Genomic DNA, 18,296 nt, shown 5'->3' on the forward strand with positions numbered 1-18,296 from the left:
CTTCACCTATAAGAACAAAGAGAGGACTTGTGTATGACATGCCAGGCTCAAAATGATCCTTTTCCCAGGAATTCTGACAGCAAGTACATGCACAGTGTCCTGTTTGCAGCCATCTAAACTGAAATGTCTCAAACACCTCATCCCCTTCATCCTTTAGACTTCAGGTATGAAGTTATCAGCTGTAAGACTGTAACTTACCACAGCTCTTAACATATGTGTCCATCACCTCTGCACTTATCCCATGAGGGCCAGTGTCACTAGGTGCATGTTTTCTGAAGAAGTTCTGGAGAGAATGTCATGAAGATATTTAGTTATTCCACATGATATGAAATTGGATCTTCAGAAAAAAAATATCTGAACCAAGACCACAAATGGTCATTATTAAAATCTGTTAAACTAACGACCACTCCCAAAATACCTAGTAAGATCTTATTTAATAAGATCTTTACTTATTTTCTGTCTCAATCATCACATTCGTACACTCAACACACAAATTGAAAAGCACTTTTATTTATTAAATGTTTCATAAAATTACCAATGCATCTAAAAGTTACTAATCAATGAGTGACAACACTTTCCAAGCAAATTGTTTAGGTCAGGTCAACAAAAACTAAACCAGGATTAAGGGTCCTGCTTTGGGAAGCAGTCTCCTACAAGGTTTATCATCATTATATGTCTCCCTATTCCTCAAGAAAACCAGGTGCTGCTACTGAGTTTAAAAAGAAAATAAACCCAGGTTATTATAATATCTCAATTTATTATAATAAAAACTTGACATTTCCTGTGAAATGTGGACAGGGCCAAAACAGTCCTAACCACCAGCCAGAAGAAAACTGGTTTTTTCGTGACTAAGAGAAAAGATCATTAAATTAAATCCAAGTCTAAGAACAAGTTTGTTCCATTAAGAAAAATCTAAGCAAGCACTGAGGATGAGCACTTAAGAGGAGCATAGTGGTCACCTGGATGCGTACAGGTGACTAAAATCATAATGAAAAAATTAAGACAACTATTTCAATGAAATTCTAAAACATGAACTGTCATTCTAAGACTGCTGATAGAAGGTAAGTAACACTCAAATATCAAAACACCTTTTCTTTCCTGCAGATCTGCATTAACAGCCAGTATTGGATTACTTGCTTTGAATCTTTTCAGAAGTTAATGTTTATATACAATGCTGATCTTTATTAGAACAGCTGTGAAATCCAAAATGAACATTTACAGGAGGAGTAAAACAAACTTTTACAACACCTAATTCATTAGTTTTTATTTCCCTGACCTACAATGCTATTCTGTCATGCCTCAGCACAGGAAATCTGGGCTCTGTAATGTATTTTGCCATTGATCAGTGCAGCAAACTAAGATCTCATTCTTTTTGTGTTTTGTCTATTTGGATTAATAATTCTTTACAGGAACAATTGCTTCTTATGTCTCCACAGCAACAAAAACACCTATTTCCTATCGGAATTTGATGTAATAAGTAATTGCAAAATGACAGTTTCACAAGCATTTCTAAAGAACATGGCTGGGCTTTGCAAACAAAGATCTGAGATTTCTAAAGATATTATTTTATAAAAACACATAATGGACTAAATTATGAATAGTACACTTTTAAGATTACAAAGGATTCCCAAGAAAACACTTGATTGTATGATTATTGACTGTGCAGCTGTAGCTTATCATAACCTTTACAGAATGGAAAGCTACATAAACTTATGTAACTTGATAATAAACTTATGCTGCCCATTGATAAATGACAAGCATTTTTTATAAGTGATAAGCATTTGATATGCTTATCTGTTAAGCAAATGGTAAGAAAATTTTAATCTCCATATTTTTAATATATGTAGTTTTTAGGAGCCAGGAGCTAGTGTGCTTTGGCCCACTGTTACTGAGTTATAAACAAATGCAAACTTCATTATCAACTACAAAAAACTGAAAACAGGTACTGTGACAAGTTGAATCCACACAAATATGTTCTATTTTCATTAAAAAACTTAGTAGCTCTTTACCTCATACGGCAATTCAGTATGTTTTTATCTATCTATATTTATCTCAACCAGCTGATCTCTGCTACCTAGCTTGGCTTTGTGTGGTGTGCTTCGACCTAGCATGAGTTTTGTGTGCCACTATTGCTGTGTGTCCCTACTCAATTCCATGAGAATTACAGAAAGTTTGCTAACAAAGCCAAGTTATAGTATCTAAACATCCACTGTGTCAAGGAAACAGTCTTCAGTAATATGAACAAACTAGTTGTTACATCAAAAGAACTGTTATAGCATACTTTGACAAGGTGTCACGTCAAAGCTAATGAATGAATGACAAACGTTGTGAAACAAAAAAGTTCAGAAAAAAGTGTCAGGTATCTCCCATTCATCATTACAGCAAAGCTAGAATTTCAATTTCACAACTAAATTACACTTTAATTATTTAAATCATATTACTTTCAGAACACAAGATACTCAAGCAGTCATTTAAGTATATATTTTTAAAGCAAAACATCTGCTGTAAATACTCTTAATGTTTCAAGCCGTAATTTGTATTCTAACCACAGATAAAAAAATTAGGTGATAGACTGAAGGAATTTTGTACAGATCTACACCTGCAAGCTACACTGTTTGATCAGAAGACAACTTAAAATTCCCTCATCACATACCTGTATTGTTTCCTCAGTAGCAAGAACTTCTGCAACTGGTACTGACTGAATAAACTGCATGAAGCCTGTGACAGAAAACAACCAGAAGGTTTCCAACACACAGAACTGTCAAGCTACTCTATAATGCATGTTTATGAACAGACAACATTAATACACACTGCTTCTCATCAGAAAAAAAAACCACATTTTTGTCCCATGTTCCAATTTTCTGCCTTCAATAGTTTTAAAACAACTTGTTACTAACATCAAATTAGCTTGCAAAAGGTCTGTTGTTCCAAGTTTTTGTGAGAAGAGAAAGAATCTTAATGGCTTTCTAAATATTTATCAAGAATGTATCTAAAAGCAGAGCCAAGTTTGATTCTGTTTTGCTTTTCTCCTCAATTTCATGCAAACATCCCTAAATATGAGTGTTATTTGTTCGAGATCAGACAACAAGCTACCAGTAAAGACTGACACACTACTGATTGTCACCTACTCCAAAATCCAGACCAGGTTTCTTTTATTGAAGGTATCTGACTGACCTATGGAATAATGTGGTCACTTAGGTTGTTTATTTTCATGACTTGCATTGCAACAAGATTTTGTTACACACTGTCTATGAACATAGGGATAAGTTTCCTTTCCATACTGTATTTTTAGGAAATAACAGTATTCATACCATGTTTCGTACTAGTTGCCAGCACTTTATAGGGTGTCAGCTTCAAGTCCAGATTCTCCTTCCTTAAGAGCTGGGGAAAAAAACAAACAAACAACCAAAAAAACACAACACAAAGAAGCAAAGATGAATTAAACAGAAAGGCAGATTCCATTCTGAAAGCATATGTACTGGACATTGATCTCCACTGTTTCTCACTCAAACTGATAATGAGTGAAAGCCTGTATGGCAATTTAACAAAAAAACAAAAAAATATAATCTACACAGGATAATTGCATGACTATAACGAAAAGAAAAAAAGCCATCTAAGATCTGAGAACTCTGTAATGTATTAGCAATACAAGCTGCATTAACAGTGTTTAACAGTCTTGCTTTTGACAAGGAAAATCATGAAAACTGAAAGACAAGGATGGCGATTAATAATTCTCACCTTATCCATGAGTGAAATAATCTGAAGAATAAGTTGATCTTGACGTAAATCATCACCATGCTTAAAAATTACTGGATATTTGCCTCCATCTTCTGTCTTGAAGAATAACTGAGCAGGCATTAAGGCACTCTGGAAAAGGAAATATTCTACTAAGTTGGTTCACAGCAGTGCTTATATGAACACATGGCTACAACAGAGTTCTGAAATACAAGTCTTTGTATTGCACTTGTAGTGACTCAACAGACAGAGTGTACCATTTCCAACTACCAAAAGTCTGATTCTAACCATATTTTCAAAAAGAAAAACACATTAAAGCTTTCCTTCTTTTTTTTAAATCAAGGAATATGAAGGATACATTCCCCCTCTGAACTTCCCACGATGGTAGAACAGGAAAGAAGTATTCTATTTTTTTTCTGTATGCATGTAATTCCAATCAACAAAGAAGCAGTATACAAAAGGTCACAACAAAACAAATTTAAACTGTCCAGAATAAGAAGAGACACAATTATAGGATAAGCAACAAAGAATTGCTGGGGGCAAGACATCTTAAACAATTAATTGCTTCCTTAACCTAATCAGTAAAAGCAAAAATGCCTTTTACATTGTTGTTTGACAAAGCCCATTTAATTGCTTAATATTTTTCTGCATAAAATGGTTTGAAGAGGATCAATTACCGACATGAAGGATATAATCCACTGCAACTGACCAAGTCACTTCCCTCCAAACCAAAACAAACTAAAATAATTGAGGATACAGGGTTTAATATTGAGTAGTTAAGATTAGATTATCATATACAGTTAATGTTTCAAAACTATTAAGTTCCATAAATAAAGGCAAAATTATTCTTTACATAGTCCTACAAAAGCTAACACGTAATGTCCACGTGTAGTGGTTTGGACTTTGTTTTCCCCAGAGGCTAAATTAAGTGGTAGACCCCAAGGGGTGGAAACCCCTGGAAGTTTTGAAGTTCTGCCCAATGGGCGCTCCTGCAGAAATGTAAACATATCACAAGCTCACCGGAAGAGATGAGTTGTAGTTTGGTTGTTGAGGAGAGGTGACCATGTTGTGAGCCACGAGGAAGGGGCTCCGAGCCCCTTGGGCCCTCTGGGCCCTCCCAGCCCCTGGCTGGGGGGCTGCGGGGACCTGGAACAGCATAAAGCTGGGCTAGGTGCCTGTAGTTATGCTGGGAGATGTTTTTCTCCATGGGCACAGAGCAGCAGCCGGCGCTGACCAGAGAAACAGTGGTAGAGAGCCAGAGATAAGAACCTGAACCGGGGGAGCAACAGCAACATGCAGCACCAGAGAAAGGACTCCTGGAAGGAGAGCCGGGAGAAAGAGAGCCAGCAGCCTGAGAGACAGAGTTCTGGGGGTAAGACTGTACCAGCCCCCCAAACTCCTTTGAGATCCCTCTGAGAAAAGAGGGAGATGGACTCCTATTAAGGAGAAGAGTTTTAGACATGCAGCACCGGAGAGAGAGGAGCTGAGAAGCTCAGAGCGTCCCGGAGCTGGACCGGGACGGCCAGAGGAATGCGGGGGGAGTTGACCTTGGCTCCCCCCCCTTGCACTGCTGCCACGGTGGCAGCCTGAGAGACAGGGCACAGAGGCCCTGCAAGAGATACCAGACCGTCACGAAGACCCCCCTGTGTCTTCGTGATATGACGTGGTGATACGACCTTGTCTGGGGTTACGAAGCCCACGGAAGACCCCTCGGTTGGAGGCGATGGGGCCGAGAGAGGCTTGAATACCTCCCTCGTGAGTGCTGGCAGAAATCCAGCTATCAGCTGGATCAGAGGGATCTCAAAGGAGTTTGGGGGGCTGGTACAGTCTTACCCCCAGAACTCTGTCTCTCAGGCTGCTGGCTCTCTTTCTCCCGGCTCTCCTTCCAGGAGTCCTTTCTCTGGTGCTGCATGTTGCTGTTGCTCCCCCGGTTCAGGTTCTTATCTCTGGCTCTCTACCACCGTTTCTCTGGTCAGCGCCGGCTGCTGCTCTGTGCCCATGGAGAAAAACATCTCCCAGCATAACTACAGGCACCTAGCCCAGCTTTATGCTGTTCCAGGTCCCCGCAGCCCCCCAGCCAGGGGCTGGGAGGGCCCAGAGGGCCCAAGGGGCTCGGAGCCCCTTCCTCGTGGCTCTACAACATGGCCACCTCTTCTCAACAACAACCAAACTACAACTCATCTCTTCCGGTGAGCTTGTGATATGTTTACATTTCTGCAGGAGCGCCCATTGGGCAGAACTTCAAAACTTCCAGGGGTTTCCACCCCTTGGGGTCTACCACTTAATTTAGCCTCTGGGGAAAACAAAGTCCAAACCACTACACCACGGCACCAGAAATTAGTCATTCTTCCCTTTTTAGGTCTGTTTGGTTTTTTTATCCCACAGCACAGAGTGAGATATTAAATGGAAATCTGTAACCTTTTAGAATCAGGAGAAGAAAAAATATATGATTTTGAAACAAGCTCATGGTTTTGGTCCTAAAAGTCTTTGCATTGCTACACGAGACCAATATACAAAAGACTGATTCAAGTTTGCTCTGAACAACTTCAGCTGTTATTATTGATAGGAAACATTTAGATGCTGTTCCAGCAATCTTTTTGTCCACATTCTTTCCTCAAGCTTTAAATCACATTCACTAAAACCGCTGACTCAAATCTGCAAAACGTTGTTTTCCTGACAAAATCTTTCCAATGTTGCCTCCAATCAAAGGTGCAAGAGCATGCATACCCTTCAAAGAGACTAACAGGTAGCTAAAGAAGCAAGTTAGAGCTGGTAGAAAACTATGCAAAAATATTCCGATTTTAAGTAAACATAAATCATATCACAGCCAACAAGCAGCCTGCTAAAACTACTGATGATAATAAATTCAGAACCTAGTAGAGATGCTGGCTGTCACAGTAGCTTGTATGTTTTTTTAACTGGCAGAGAATGCCTCCTGGACATAGGCCCAGTTTGTAAAGCATATTTTGGTCATCTTAAAATTAGATTACAGTCACCTCTATGAATTGAAACCAAATTTGTAAAGAGGCCCTACATCACTGTGACCACAGGTAATAACTTACACTGCAGGTATTAACTTACATTTGAAGTAGTATAATAAACAAAACAACCCCAGCCTTTCAGCAGTACATTGGCTGTTAAGATTAAGGGATAGCCACATGATCACAAGCAGCTGCTACAGATTGGTTTAAGGAATTACCAACTGTAGGGATACAGGATCTACCTGTCAGCTTACTGCAACTGCATGACAAGACCACTTTATTGCTTATTGCTCCCTATGAACTTAAGTTTTATTTTGTAATGGAACAGACACGCATGTGTAGCTGAGAGGTGGCACATATGCCTTGATTTGCATCATTTTGATCCTAAGATCCTAAGTATTCCTGCTGAACATAGGAAGAAAGTTCTGGGAAATTCTGAACTTCATAATCTCTATCAGTCTTATAAAAGCTGCTTTTAAGTTTGGAACTTGAAAAAAAAAAGAACATAAAGAGTTGTTTAATCACTTTCAGAGCACACTACAGTTACATTTTGCCTCAACTATGTCTGTCCCTTTAAGTCTTTCAACTGATGTTTTTAAGCTTGCTGCTCACAAGACTTGTTTGTATTTCAGCTATTCAGAAGATCTCACTTACCTTGAAGAGTGTGGCTTTTTCAGGGATTATTCCTTTAATTTTCACCTGAGGTTCCAGAGGAAGTGGAATAAGTTCCATATCTGCTAAATTCATCTTTTCATTATCAGCTAACAATGCCTGAAGCCTCTCATTCTAAAAGAATGAAAAATTGTTTAAGAAAAAAACCTACAAAACATAAAACACATACTAGGTATGTAAAAGAAAGGATGCATTATTAACAAATATTCAATTTATTCAATTCTTTATATGTCCAAAGAATCAAGCTTTCGCTCATAAAATCCAGGGAAAGAAAAATTCTCTATTTGTAGTAATCTGAATAAGAAAGGAGATATTCTATCTAGTGTTTATATAGTCAAGCAATTTTATAAATTACAGATACAGCTGCTAACTAAATTTCACTATCTATCCCCGCATAATACATCACAATAACCTCTGCTACCTTCCCATGTCCCCCACAGCTTGTTCACTGTTGTATTATCAGCTATTAAATTATCCTCACATCCTTCTTCTGCCAAAATACCCAAGAGTGTTCTCAAGGGCCTCTTCTGTTCTTCATCTACAAACTTTTAGAACACTTTGGAACCTTGGCCCATTGAAACCTCTCCAAAGTTTGTTTACCATTAAGCAAAATTATTACAGGACAATGGACACCTGTTATAAATCTCAGTGCTAAGAATTTTTAATGGAAAGTTAACTTCTTATCGTCAGATTCAAGCCACAGGTAGGTTTTCCAAGCTTTCAGTTACCTTTTTCTTGCGGTTCCCACTTTCACGCTGCACTGCTTTCATTACATGAACCAGCCGGTCCACAAATGTCTGCTGGGCTGCCAACAGCGAGCGCATAACCCTGACAGACTTATCACCCTAAGAGAATGAGAAGAAACAGAATTAGTTCCTTGTTCTGTAATTATTTTATCTAGAAATTATTCCTTTGTTCTTAGACCTTTGCGCTTTTAAGAGCTAAGTGAATAACGATCAATTTCCTGTCAATTCAAAAGGTATTTTCTGTAAAACACAATCAGAATCACTGCAGGTGGCAATCAATTATCTGACCTAACAGTGCACTTCAATTTGCATACACAACTTCAGTGGTGAACAGTCATGCATGACAAACCTATTCACACAGCCAAAGTAAGATAGTAAGGATAAGCGTGGAATATTCTTATGAAGCGTAAGAGTCAGACTGAAGCAACGCCCCTAAAACTGGAAATAATATGAAGTATGAGATATATGAAAAACAGGACAGACTGCACATTTGCTATAAATTATAACTTCCAATTCACAGAAGGTTTTTCAGCTTTGTTTTAGCTATTCTTCCCCGCTGCTCCAGCACCCTCTGCTGCCTACACACAGAACAGCAAGCACTGTTGGTGAATTCAACAAATTGGTCACTCTATTTGTGTTTCAAGGACAAGTGCCTCCAATAAAGAAACCGTAAATAAACTAGCCTGATTACACAAGGCTTTTACAGGGTTTTAGACCCATAATAAGGCAGAGGATTTTAGAAACAGTATGTTACTACCAGGAACAAGCAACAAGAAAGAAGTGTTCTCAATATCTGTTCTTTTCCTTTTCAGTAGTTTCTTTGGTTTTGCTACAATTTCAAAATTCAAGCAAAAGCAAAAGCTTTTATAAAATTTCAATATATATGACACAAAAAAAAGTTTCATCCTCTTAGACACCTCTGCCTTTTTAAGGAAGGACTACCCGAAACCACCACATATTTCCTTACACAGAAGCATTACCTTCAGCAAAGCCTGACTGAATCTTCTCATCACATTTAAGTACATTTCGTGAGTCTTTGGGTCCCTCTGCTGAGTGTCTTGGTCTTCACACTCCACTATTACATACCTGCAGTGTAAAAACAACCCAAGTTATGCTGTACTCCTGTCCTACACAATTTGTGTGAAACACATTAGCTCTGTATTATAGACCTGGAACTAAAAATAAAGTTGATCTTGGAATGAGGTCTCTAGTTCAACTGACAGGTGAACCCTTCAAAATTGCACAGTCCCAAATTCCCACTTGGATCAGGAGAGCCGGTTAAAGTTGCTGAGATATTTCACTTACAGTAGTGTCATCACTCAAACAGGACACGTCTGAAATCCAAACAATATGAACACTCCAATCAAGCAGTACAACAAGAGGAGTAGGCTTTCCACTGTACTAACATCCTCTACATAATACAGCGGCTGCTAACTTCCTAGTCAAGGACACCTGCAAAACCAAGGAGAACCTCACAATACCTGCGCCCTGTTTTACCATTAGCAGTGGTGGAAGAGCCAGGTGTTGCCCCTAAAGCAGCTCCTGAAAAGTCTACATTCCAAAGTAAGTTTCCATTTATAAAATTACCAATCAGGTACAAGATTTAAACAGTACAATTTGGGACAGTTATACTGAATTTATGTTTTGACATTAAGAAGTCACTTGGTATGCTTTTGTGCTTACTTCTTTTTGCAGCACTGACAAGTAAAAAGTAGCTATGTATTGAAGGTCTTTCTGTTGGTCAATATATCTCCCAGTACTATCAATTAAAAACTTTTAATAAACATATAATAAAAGTAAAAACATATAATATAGTAAACATTAGTGAAAAAAAAGAAGAAATTAGCAAGTCAGTTGATTTACAAACACTGTATTTGGATTTAAAAGTGCCTCCCTTATTCAAGAAAGTGACACATTCAAAAACTGGACTCGGACTTTGCACTGGCAGCTGGAATTACCCTTTCCTTATATAATTGTGCAGAATCTCTTTGCCACTGAATGACTGTGGGAGAAGATTAGAAGTCTGTCATTTGCAGATGGTCAGATTTGACTAGTCTTATTTATAAATACTCAATATATTAAATACATTAAGGTGTATGTAATTTATTCCATGTGTATTATCTCATGGAATCTATAACCAAAGATTCCCTCTAGGACTTGGCTAATATATTATTATACACTGTTCCCGCATGAATACATGTGTGAAAACAAGTCCATATTTATAAAATCTGAACACCTAAACATCATGGAAAACTGGAAATAATGAATTGAAACATGTCATCTTTATCTTCATTTGTTAAAAGGCCCTAGACAGTCTTTCAAAGCTATCTTGAAATAAGGACTAAGAGTAATGCCTCATACTTGGATAGGTGTCTCATACGTCCACAGAGGAGACAGAAAAAGCAGTAGCACTGACTTCTGAGGCTGCTGTTAAAGCGTAGGATAGTTCTACAATGACAAGTGACTGAGCAGAAGGTTTGATTTTCAAGGGTTATTGTACTTTTTCCACTGATTATTTTAGGTGCATGCTGTGTCTGGATAGTTGAAACATACAACTGATCAAGAACCATGAGGATTTATGGCTATGTCAGCTCAAACAGTGGCTGCAACATTTGTATTTTGTCACTGAGAAATTGAGATGTCTGGAAAGAAAACTAAGAATAAATTGACTGGGGTTCTTGGTTTGGTAGGTTTTTTTTGTTTGTGTTGTTGAAATTTTTCTAAGTCAAAAACTTCAGAGTTATGGATGTTTGAACTTTCTGTAGCCTGAATATCTGAGATGTTGTGGAAATGTAAGTGTACAGTTTCAATCAACGTGATAGAAATATGGTAACATACCGATTACCAACATGTATCTTAATGAAGAATAGTTGATTTGGTCAAGCACTTGGTTTCTACTCACATCGATTCATCCTGAAATTATTTCAGTTATTTGAATTTAACAGCATTCTTTTTTTACTCAAGTCAAACACTATCTTTGGCCACAGCAACAGAACTAACGACTCTTCACAACTGTACATAAACCACAGACTTAAATATCTTCAAATTCAAACTAGTAAAAAAAATAATGAAATGAATAAAAATTACATTTATAAATGGAGTCTCTCTCAGGACAGGTCGTAGGATTCTTGTAAGAATTTTGTAAGAACAGTCTGCTATGTTTATGTTGCATTCCTAATTCACAACTTCTCTGTGGTTAACACTCTTAATACATTAACATAGGATCATGTATATTAGTATTTTTAATTACTAGGTGCAGCTACAGAGGATACAAATGAGAATCATGTGACTCGGGTTTAGCCATGTAAAAGGCACATAAGCTCTCAATTTTAAAATGCATGTGCATATAAAAGTAAATAGCCTTGTGTGCTGTGCATATGTACTTTGATATACACATACACACACACACAGAGCACAGCTCTACTCATCTCAGCTTCCTTCAAATGAGGTAACTCCTATCTCCAAATTACTCAGAAGGCTTTCAGAAGACTAGTTTAGGCATCTAATTTAATTCTTAAACCAGTGAGGTGACACGAGATCCTTAGATAAGTAATCCTAGGTCTCCACTGTCTAAATGAACTATTCACAGCTACAGTTCCCCCTTAAGAAAGCACACATCTGCAATGACATTTTGTTTGTGCTCATGGCATAACCACGAATGGAATCAAAAAACCCCAGCAACTTAGAACAAAAAAATTAGTGCTTTATGAATCATCATAAAATACACTCTTGATCAATACCAAAGTGCATAACTTCAGTGTTCTAGCCAACACTGTCAAAACCATAAACACAAACCAAACAGAGAAGCAGAGCAGAAGATGAACTTTATCTCCTACCCAGCACCATAAACAATTTGAATGACAACTTACAGCCTGTAATTGGGCTGTTTCTTGTAATGCTGTACTTAATTCCCAAGACATTACCTTTCTTTGCCTAACAGTAAAGGATATTTTTGCATTTAAAAAACCTCCTTTTAATAATTATAATGTCCAAATGCATATTATTATATGCATATTATTATATTAAGAGAAACTGATATTCTCTAGTTCTCTAGACAGGTCATCTTTTGCTGAGCATCCTTCTGGGCATTATACTTTGATTTCAATTACATATTGATACAGTATGAATAAATAACCATTTCTAACAACAATAAACCATTTCTAACAACAATAAACCATTTCTAACAACAATAAACCATTTCTAACATACCAGTACAAGTAGTTTGCCAACGTGGAATTTTTGCATGCTCGTGATATCAAGAAAGTGCAAAGGTCTTGCTGGAAGAGATTTAAGAAGAGTAAAATTAAGTTATAAAGAAGTCCCAAGCACTTGAGAGACAAACTTTAGAAAAAATCCCAAATAAATATAAGGGAGTTTTGAGAGATATATTCCCTTAAAAAAATCAGAATACAACCCAAATATCCAAATCAAATTAGTTTTAATATTACTTCAAACCATCAACACCATTAGAAGGAAAAAATGGTCTGCTACTCCAGTAATATATTTACCAACATTTCAAAAGTACATGGTGTTCTCCAAAAATAAACCTTTAATGTAAAGTTTCCATTTATGTTACTTTTCTCCTATGCAATTATCCCTTGCTGTAAAATTCAATGCCAAAAGAAATTTCCTACTCTGTTTTGTATCCAGAGAATCTAAAAATCTTGAAGATGTTCTACATTTTAAGAAAAAAAATGTAGAGGATACATAGCATTTAGTTGCTTTTTTAAGGTTTAATATTTCAACTAACAAGAAATCTGTGTATCTTTACCAATATGCTCAGTTTGAGGCTTATTTTCTGTGTAGTACTGAGACTCAAATAGGACGACTTGCAACAGGGAATAGGTCTTTAGTTCAAAAGCCAATTAATCTCCATATCATATTAAACCCAGATTCCCTCAAACTTTTATACCTTCTATCTTTCCCTCCGTCCAGTCCCATTTCTATTACTATTCTCATTTTGTGGTTTAAACTGGGAATAATCCTTTGCAGAAATAAATCAACATAGTTTCTCAGGTTCAAAAAAGATGACGTGCCAAAGAATATGGCTACAGGAAGAACAGACTGCAGAGACTAAAACATTTGGATAACCATTTTCCATTAAAAAAACTGCTTTACAACACCTTGAACACACTGTCAATTTTGGATAAGTATGTGGTAGCCTTTGCAGTAATTTTCTCCTTCAAAGAAGAGGACTTTCATTTTATGAAAAATTCAATGCCCAGTTCCCCAATTTCAGATACTGTGACCATGCACAGAAACAGATGGCCTTTATTGCTATTTTCTTAGCATCTAGTTTACATTTATATTCTTTGGGCACTTTAAATATTCAGCAAGATACTGGAGAAAGATCAATAACTATGAAAGTTAGAAACAGTACCAGGTCAACAAAAAGTATCAAAAATACAAGGTAAATCTGACTTACATCAAGGTTTTCATTTTCTGCAAGCTCTTTTGTCTTAGAAGTAAGAGGTGGAGAGGAGACAGGTGGAATAGGACTCATAATCTGGGAACTACACAAAGGAAAGCATGTAATTGGCATGATTCAAAGTTCTTGCTTGGGGGCCAGGGAGCATGCCTGGAAACAACAATGAATTTCACTTCCACAGCATATAAATTCAGAAAACTGAAAGAGAAGTATCTTTGAAGGTAGCATTCCAACCCTGTTTCAGAACAAACTGCTAAACAGCAACTTTGACAGCTGCAGTTCCTGAAAACAGTAAAAATCCGTGTCTGTGTCTGTATACAGTTTACGGCTGTGAAGGATATTCACTTACATCAAACTTTGCATTTTGTTTCATCTTCCATACAAAATAAGCAGACATAGATAAGAATTTAACAGATCTGCATTTTCAGGAGAAGCTGTTGTCAAAAGTGCTTAAGATGAAGCTGCTAATACACAACACCTGCAAGCACTTGTCTCTGCAATGCAGAGCACATAACAGAGCAGACAAATGAAATATTTGCAAGGCAAAATTTTCAGAGAGTAAATTTACCTGAAAGGAAGTAAGCAAATAGCTCTACTTATGTCTAAGTATCATGGCAGCGTCAAAACACCCCATATATTTCAAGACACTCACTCTAGAGCTTTGCAGCAAGATCAATGAAAAGTTGTAGAATTGTAACATCAAAAAATATACCCATTAATGATACAAATGATGAGAAGCTTAAGACTAAAAATCCTGGCAATTTGTAACAGATATTCACAGGAGACTACAGTTAACTAGGTTGGTTTACACTTTGTTTAATACTTTATTAATTAGATATCTCAGTCTTTCTTTTGCATTCCTGCAAGAATAAGAAGCACGATTCCCCAGGTCTCTCCCTACACCACCTTTTGCAGGAGTAGGAGGAAATTTCTTTCCATTTCAGACTGACTGAAATTTCGATACACATTCTGTGAATGAAAGTAGAACTTCACTGAAGACATCCTAACTTTTGCAGAAGGAAGTAACAACGTTTTTCCTGCTCTCCAGAAGTTGTCTTCCCTTTCTGCAGTAAAGGCCACAACTTCAAGATTAAGAATGTTTGCTCTGTAAACTATCTGCAATCAGGAAACAGATTAATTTTCCTTTTCTGTCACTGTTTCAGATTATAAAATATTGGGTTGAATATGCAAAGGTCTCAAAAAAAGAAGAAATAATTTCATTGCTTAGAATGTTACATGTTTCTGACTTTCTCCGGAAGTCTACGCTTCTTACCTGTCTATTTCTGCACTAGTTCCAGACGTTGACATAGTTTCTGACATGGAACCTTGACTGTCCCTTTTGCTAGGCTCTAGTCCATTCTTTATGTCATCAAAATTTTCATATTTCAATGCCTGGACTAACTGTAGCAGGTACATCAGCAAATCCTTATGGAGGAAAGAAAAAAAAAAAAAACAAACACAAAAGGAAGTAAATTAGAGGCGTCAGATAAAGCAAACTAGAACTCCATTATGTTTTCAAAATTCTAATTTATAGAAAAACATGGTCAGGATTTAGTGGCTTGTAAACACGGAAACTGAGGTCTCCCTAACAAGTAATATAGAACAGAAAAATTGGTGTTGGATGTAGTTTGACTCCCAAAAGATACTGAATTACCATACTATTTTTGGTTACTCAAAGACAGTAAATGCTAATTTAGTGAATATTTAAGTGCAATTAGTACTTTAAAATTCTCTTTAGCTAAGTTGCCCTACTTGTTGTCAGCATCCACAAAAAAAATCCTTTCAGTGTGTGTCTCCCAAGAAGAAAATTCAAACACTCTGGGCCATGGTATCCAGAACGGAGATTATCTCCGCTCTTATGGACTTTCATTTTAATCCTTTGTGTAGTTGGGGATTCAAAGAGAAAAAAAACACATATCTGATTTATTTTAAACTGAAGAACAGAATTTTAATCACATGCTGCTTAAAATGAATTTGCTGCCTCTACTATTCAACTTGTTTCATTTACCTACCTTCAAATACCTTGTAAAAGGTACATTTTTAAAGTCAAAGAAGTATGACCTTGGCTATTGAAGCAGGCTTGAGAAAATATATTTATGCTCCCTACTTTAAACTCTATTGATTGCCAAGGATTCAAGAGTTATTGTAATACATTCAAACCTGGTATTTTTTTTTAATGTCCGTAGAAAATAAAATATATAAATCATTGAAAATTAACAGATTCTATTATGTGGGCTCTACTCACAGATCAGAGCTTATCATATGCTAATCAGTATACAACTAGAAACACCCTATTTCCACGGATGCTCTTCTGCTCATTTTCTTTAGCAAAAGAGTATGACAATATACTGCTTCATTTTACCAGATGGATTTGCTGAAAATCCTTTAGTCGACTATTTAAGTTCAGAGCACTTCTATGCAGGTTAACAATCAAAATTTATCACTGGTTTCTGGGGAGAACAACGGTTGTTTTATCTTGTTTGACTAAACCAGCTATTACTGGCTCTTCATGCTAAGACAATTATCAGTGAGTGACATTTAATAATGTGAAGACTTTGCTCCTCAGAGAACTTACAGTAAATAGCAACAGAGTGAATTATTTTGTGTTTTCCTTCACTATTACTCCCTTGAATGCCTTGAGAAGTAGCAAACATTTCAAGTACTCAATGACACTAAAACTCCTGAGACCAGCTGACTTTTCCCTGCACCCACAGACCAATGAATACCTCATCATCAGCCTGCTGAAGCCTGGCAACAGCATAGCGCCGAACTGTTGGGTTGGTGAAGTGGGATGACAGAAGCTCTAGAGAGTCTTCCACATCCATGGGCTTCCACTTGCCCAGCAGCTCCAGGGCTTGCTTTGCCTCTTGTGGTAGATCCCAGTTGACACATTTTAAGAATTTTGTGAGGGCCTAAACAGAAAGAGATGGGACAATTCATCAGTAAAACAGCAGACTAAACAAATTATTTCAAAAATTAATGTTTTTCATTAAGGTAGAACTAGATTCAGATTATATTTAGAAAAGCACAGACCTTGTTGATATGACAATACAATATTGAGCTGTTTTAATATGTCGCAAAAAACAGCAGTTGAGTTATCCAAAGAAAATGTAAAGATAATTGTTACTGCTCTATCACAACTACCACTACATAAAAAAGTCCACTGATGAGGGATTATTTTGCTATTCAATTTACTCTACTCTAGGTTTTCGGTGTGCTGCTCCTTACTCTGGTAATGCTAACCCTTGTCTAAAAAGGATGAAGAAGCTCCTCTTCAATAATTTTTTCTGCTGAAAACTGGTGAAACTGGCATTTTAAGCTGACAGTCAGTGTTTGTAGAAAGACTACTGCAGTAATAGCCAGTCCACATGATTTAATGGGAAAATTTTCAGTCACTAACTTTTAAAACAGTAACATTACAGAAAAAATAGAATAATCTTGACTCGCTTCTATGACATTGAAGCTCTGTATGTCTGCAAGGACAGGATGTTGTAGAAAGACTGCCAAGATGATGCTCTTCTTGTACTAGTTTTATCAAACAATTCCAGATCATTACTAGATGATCTTTAAGGTCTCTCCCAACACAAAACATTCTGTGATTCAACTTACCTTCTCCTGATGAGTTAGGTAATATCTGAATTTCCAAACCAAATCCTGTTCCTCGTACGTTAGCTGCTTTGTCGGTGGATAACTCACTATGATCTATTAGATACATGGTCAGAAAGTGAGTTTAAAAACATCAACAGGCAAATGAGTAGCAAGTTAACGCAGTACACAGTGACAAAACCCAACACTGACAACACATAAAAATAGCTAGGGGTAAAAAAAGAGCTTTCCAACAACACAAAGTTCTCATGCTATCCCGGTGATGCTCCTCAGCTATGTTTGATTGAACTAGCAGTGAAGACAAACATACAGAGTTACTTTAGGACTACCGTTCACACCTACATGGTACGTACAAAAGACACATTCTCACCCACCCAAAACTGTTGTACAAAAAGATTAGCAAGTACCTTCTGTTCCTTTCTGAGCTGGACCCTTCTAACTAAGCCTTTGTAACAAATGCTTAACAGCATTTCATCATTAATGGTTTTCTATAAACTGAAATTAACTTGTCACCAATTAAATATATTATGACTAACAATATATTATCAAATATATTATCACTAACCTACCTAATAAAACTGAATTTAGCCATCATATGAGTGACTTACATTAAGCTGATCTCGTGTAGTTGCATTAGGCTTCAGGTCATGATCAGAAGGTCCACTTCTTAAACTTCGAGCAAGCTTGTGATGTTTGCTTTCTACTAAGTTCTCCTAAACGCAGAGGGTAAGTCAGTATTTATAAATACTCAGTCAAAGAAAATTACTACTGAAATGAAACCACCTAGTGAAGATCACCAGCCTCTTGGAAAACGCATGGCAGTTAAAATTCACATCTAAAACTACAGCGCCTTCTGGCCTTTTGTTTGTTTGTTTTACAAAAAACTGCTTTAATACTAGGTGAAGGGTTGTCGGGATTTTTGAGGGTTTGTTTTGGTTTATGACTTCACACAGTTAACAAACTCTACCTTGCCTTCTGGTGAATTGCTGCAAAATGTAAGCATTTCAGTCAACACATACGTGATTGACAGCACTCAAACGTGCTAGACACTTCAAAAACATCTTTTCAGGATGATGTTTGCAGCATAAAGCTTTGTATGCAAGAAAAACATCTCAAAAACTTGTCCCA

General features: G+C 36.9%; 1 protein-coding gene across 2 annotated transcripts in view; it reads right to left on the reverse strand.

Annotated features, from left to right (window-relative positions):
• The window catches only part of PIK3C3 (phosphatidylinositol 3-kinase catalytic subunit type 3), a 71,112-nt gene that overhangs the window by 33,803 nt on the left and 19,013 nt on the right, over positions 1-18,296 (reverse strand). For both annotated transcript variants that reach the window (XM_051803668.1, XM_051803667.1), the window contains 13 exons: positions 17,777-17,881; positions 17,172-17,264; positions 16,289-16,474; positions 14,836-14,987; positions 13,560-13,647; positions 12,344-12,411; positions 9,115-9,220; positions 8,117-8,233; positions 7,371-7,502; positions 3,739-3,867; positions 3,312-3,381; positions 2,654-2,718; positions 199-283 (listed from right to left, as the gene is read on the reverse strand). In XM_051803668.1, coding sequence (XP_051659628.1) covers positions 199-283; positions 2,654-2,718; positions 3,312-3,381; positions 3,739-3,867; positions 7,371-7,502; positions 8,117-8,233; positions 9,115-9,220; positions 12,344-12,411; positions 13,560-13,647; positions 14,836-14,987; positions 16,289-16,474; positions 17,172-17,264; positions 17,777-17,881 — 1,396 coding nt within the window. The remainder of the gene's footprint in view (positions 1-198; positions 284-2,653; positions 2,719-3,311; positions 3,382-3,738; positions 3,868-7,370; positions 7,503-8,116; positions 8,234-9,114; positions 9,221-12,343; positions 12,412-13,559; positions 13,648-14,835; positions 14,988-16,288; positions 16,475-17,171; positions 17,265-17,776; positions 17,882-18,296) is intronic.

The sequence above is a fragment of the Manacus candei genome, unplaced genomic scaffold (genome assembly GCF_025592945.1).
Source record: "Manacus candei isolate 608988 ecotype Guabito, Panama unplaced genomic scaffold, ASM2559294v1 h1tg000059l, whole genome shotgun sequence".
In the NCBI taxonomy this organism is placed as follows: domain Eukaryota; kingdom Metazoa; phylum Chordata; class Aves; order Passeriformes; family Pipridae; genus Manacus; species Manacus candei.